We start from the raw sequence: 3,725 nt of genomic DNA, 5'->3' as shown, positions 1-3,725 counted from the left end.
GTTCAGCAGTTAGAAATACAGGTTTGTTACATGGCTGTATTATCCTATTACTTATTTACTATTAACCTAAACTAAATTGAAAACTTGCCTCAGTGACTCTAGCTTAAAGCCATATGTTTCTTGCATGAAATTTGTTAATATTCCTGAACAAGTGGGGTTTTTTTACTTCAAGATTTTTCACATTATAAATTATGCAATAATTATCTAACATCAGCATTGTCTACAGTATTTTGCTTGAACTAAGACACTAATGCCATTCATCACGAATGAAAAATGCAGTCCCTGGAGCAGAGACTGGATCCCAGCCGTCTTCAGTTCTTGAAATGCTGGGTCAGGACCCCTCTTCCTTCTTCCCCTTCTGACCCGATGCTTGTCTATACTGTTCTGCAGGACAAAGGAGTAGCAGAGCGTATCTCCACCCGAAATGACTCCCAGCCTGATGGTGGGCATTTTTCTGTGAGCAGAAGGTGTAATGTCAGACCCAGTCAGGGAGGTCCCCAGGGAGTCCCGCGGCTGGGACCGCAGCACTTGGGTGCCCTGTTCAGGTTCTAACCGTTAGAGGTCACTGCATAGATGTGAATGCTCCCTCCAGCTTATGGAAGAAGTGCCTAGAACCCCTGGGGTCTCCCCCAGTATTGAGACTACACTTACCAGGCTACTGAGGCTGGGCGCAAGCCTTGGCAGCCCAGAATGACCATGTGGGACGCTTACACCATGCGGACCCCTCCCATCTGCACGGGAGTCGTAGGAGGGCATTTCTCAGGAGTCCTGGCCCCTCTTGGGAAGGTGGAGAGGAGCCAAGGGACGCAGCGAGAGGCTGAGATTTTTTTCTCTGTTTGTTGCCATATGTGGAGAAAGAAGGATAAACACCTTTCAGCTTTCTCACCTTTTAGCATATTGTCTCACTGTTCTCATGCATGTAAGAATACTTGTTCTTCTTTCAGCCAAAGCAAACTGTTTGGGTCTTTTGTATTTTTATACTGGAAACTCAAAGCAATGAGGGGAATGTACAATAATGTCATTTACTGTCATTTCCCTTGAAGTGGAAGTTTTGTAAACCCAGGCAAAGCTATAGTTTCTAAGATACACAGGATAGTGTTAGCTTAATTTGTTCATTAGCAGTTTACATCATAGCAAATAGCATGTCTCTGAAGTGTCACACACATAATATGAAGCCTAAGAAGAAACCTTTTTCCCACCCCCTGCCTCAAATGTTCTTTAATTAAAGATGCAGTGATAAAATTATATCCAGCATACCCAAAATACCTGCAGGAATACAGGTAGTTTCCTCTTGTTTAAGTTACTTACAAGTTGTTTTGCTTAGTCTAGTCTCAGTCTACAGGTGTAACTCCTGAGCTGAATTCATGCAAGAAAGTATTACAGAACTCTCCAGAAAATGGCAGTGTTAAACACTAAGTGATTCTTGTTGCAATTAATGCTGTAATCATTTTGTAGATATCCAAAGCCATATCACTAGAATACAATTTTGAGCATTTCTTCTTGGAACCTAGCTTTTGCAAAAAAACCATTCTTTTCGTGTTGTAAGATACATTTTCCTCCTTTATGTTCTGGTATTTTTATCAACAAGTTACATATTTCAAACACTTCTTCCTCTTTTTTTTTTTTCATTTGGCAATTTTTTTGAGTCTGAAACTACAAATATTTATGTAGCGTATGATCAGAAAATAGTATCAGTTAGGAAAAAGTACAGGTTTCAGTAACGTGGTGTTTTCTAAAGGCAGTCGAAGGGCTTCTTAAGAACTGTTTACCATTTACAAAGGCTAGGCTGTAATGTAACAGTCCAAGTGAAGATTTAGTTTGCAGTGTGACCAATTATGCCATTTTTTGCTTTGTCTGACTGCTAGTGAAGTAAGGTCCATCAGTTGTAATGAGACCCAGTGCAGTGTCGATGCCGACTCGGTGGCAGAGTTCAGCGTTTCACACTGCCTGGGCTCTGTCACTCTATTGAATTAGATTGATGATGGCAGATTGCAGGGGGCACTAACTGGACCTCAGTGGGAAAGGATGAAGTGTGTAGACAATCCTGGCAGGCACTGTGCTTTGAGGACCCTTCACCCCTTCACAGCTGTTGGCACTAGTCCATTGCTAACAGTGTCCACAGGACTTTAAAGAGACACTATGGGCCTTCTAATTTATGGTCTTAGTAACTTGTTACTGTCGAGGCAAGTGTGACCTCAATTCTCTTATTGACAAAAAGATGAAGTGTTATTTGTTTTCCCTGACCTTTTAACATATGAAAGGCTATAAAAGTTTTTTGTTTTTTTTTTTCTTTCTTTCCAGGCCCAAAGTTGCATTTCCTCTCAGATAAGTTTCTACTGACATAGACTTTTATATGCAGGAATCATTACTCCGAGACAAGCTCAATCATAAGATGTATCACTGCAGTAAAATAGCTGTATCAGTCATTTCTAAAATGCTTCTGATCTCACTCTTTCTTAACAGCTTTCTAAAGAACGCGAACGTCTTCAAGCAATGATGACCCACTTGCACATGCGACCCTCGGAGCCCAAGCCATCTCCAAAACCTGTAAGTGCATATTGCTTTATAAACAGTAAATAGGTCTACGAATGTAGCAGGCTAAGAAAATGAACAATTTAGTGACAGTTGGAAAACAATGAGTGCACTGAAAAATATGGCAATAAAATGAAAGTAAAATGCAATAGCTTGTCAAATTGTATGTTTCTTTAAAAGTAATGCTATCTTTTACAAAATCTATCCAATCTACACCATAGGTGACACTAAACAAAGTACACCTATAAGTGTCCAAATCATTGCCTTGAGACTGAAACTAGAGAGAATATCTTTTTGTGATAGATTTACAGATATTAAAAGGAAACCCACTTTGAAAGATTTGAAGTTCAGTGGACTCTGTGGCAGTAAAAGGTAAATGTAAAAAGAATAAAAGAATCTAGGTACTTAGGAAATTTCTTAAATGACTTACAAGAGACACAAATAAAGAATTTGTTATTCTTAAACAAACGAATAAAAATGCTTTTTTATGCAGCGAATTTAAACAATTGTAAACATGGGGATTTTGCTCAGTTTCTGTCAAGATTGCAATGTTACACATCCACCGTGATGTTGTTGGGGTTGGTACAGGCACTGAAAAGTCACTGTTGCTGCCAGCTGCTCCACGGCGCCGGATCAGGTCCCAGCTGCGCAGCTGGATCTGCAGTCAGATCCAGACTCCATTAAACTGAACGTGGCTTCACATAAGCAAAAGTATTGTCTGATGCAGGTCCAGTTTTGTACTGTCAGGATGTCAGGCATTGTAGTACTTACAATATACTATGCTTAGATACACTGCACTTATAATAGAAGCTATGTGATACGTTAACTGTTCATTACTGTTAACTGTGACGGTAACAATATGAAAAGGATATACCAGTACTTGAAGATGAAATGCTGGGGTATCGATGAAAATCTGTGTCTATCAAAGTCAGGAAATGTAGGCAGAAGGAACATAATCTGTTTTAAAGAGCCCACTTGCATATCACGCCCAGTTAATGTTTACGTAGAAGGACAGCATACTCCGTCTCTTGTGTTTTCGGCTCCCTGTACTTCAAAGAAAACCTTTGTTTGAGGGCACACTTTATAACTTGATGATGAGTGAAGAAAGTGTTAGCGTTTCCTTAACCCCTACCTTTGTGAGAGAAAATAGATGCATTATTTTTGCTTTCATTAGCCTAACTAAATTCTGGTTT

At 39.8% G+C, this 3,725-nt stretch overlaps 1 protein-coding gene across 1 annotated transcript in view; it reads left to right on the top strand.

Annotated features, from left to right (window-relative positions):
- Positions 1-3,725, top strand: part of FOXP2 (forkhead box P2) — a 68,542-nt gene that overhangs the window by 23,622 nt on the left and 41,195 nt on the right. The window contains exons 7-8 of the mRNA XM_009581493.1: positions 1-21; positions 2,464-2,547. The exon at positions 1-21 is cut by the window's left edge and continues 58 nt beyond it. Of these exons, the coding sequence (XP_009579788.1) occupies positions 1-21; positions 2,464-2,547 (105 nt within the window). The remainder of the gene's footprint in view (positions 22-2,463; positions 2,548-3,725) is intronic.

Source organism: Fulmarus glacialis, unplaced genomic scaffold, assembly GCF_000690835.1.
Source record: "Fulmarus glacialis isolate BGI_N327 unplaced genomic scaffold, ASM69083v1 scaffold8827, whole genome shotgun sequence".
In the NCBI taxonomy this organism is placed as follows: Eukaryota; Metazoa; Chordata; class Aves; order Procellariiformes; family Procellariidae; genus Fulmarus; species Fulmarus glacialis.
The sequence above is the reverse complement of the archived record's forward strand: the minus strand, read 5'-3'. Positions and strand labels throughout refer to the sequence as shown.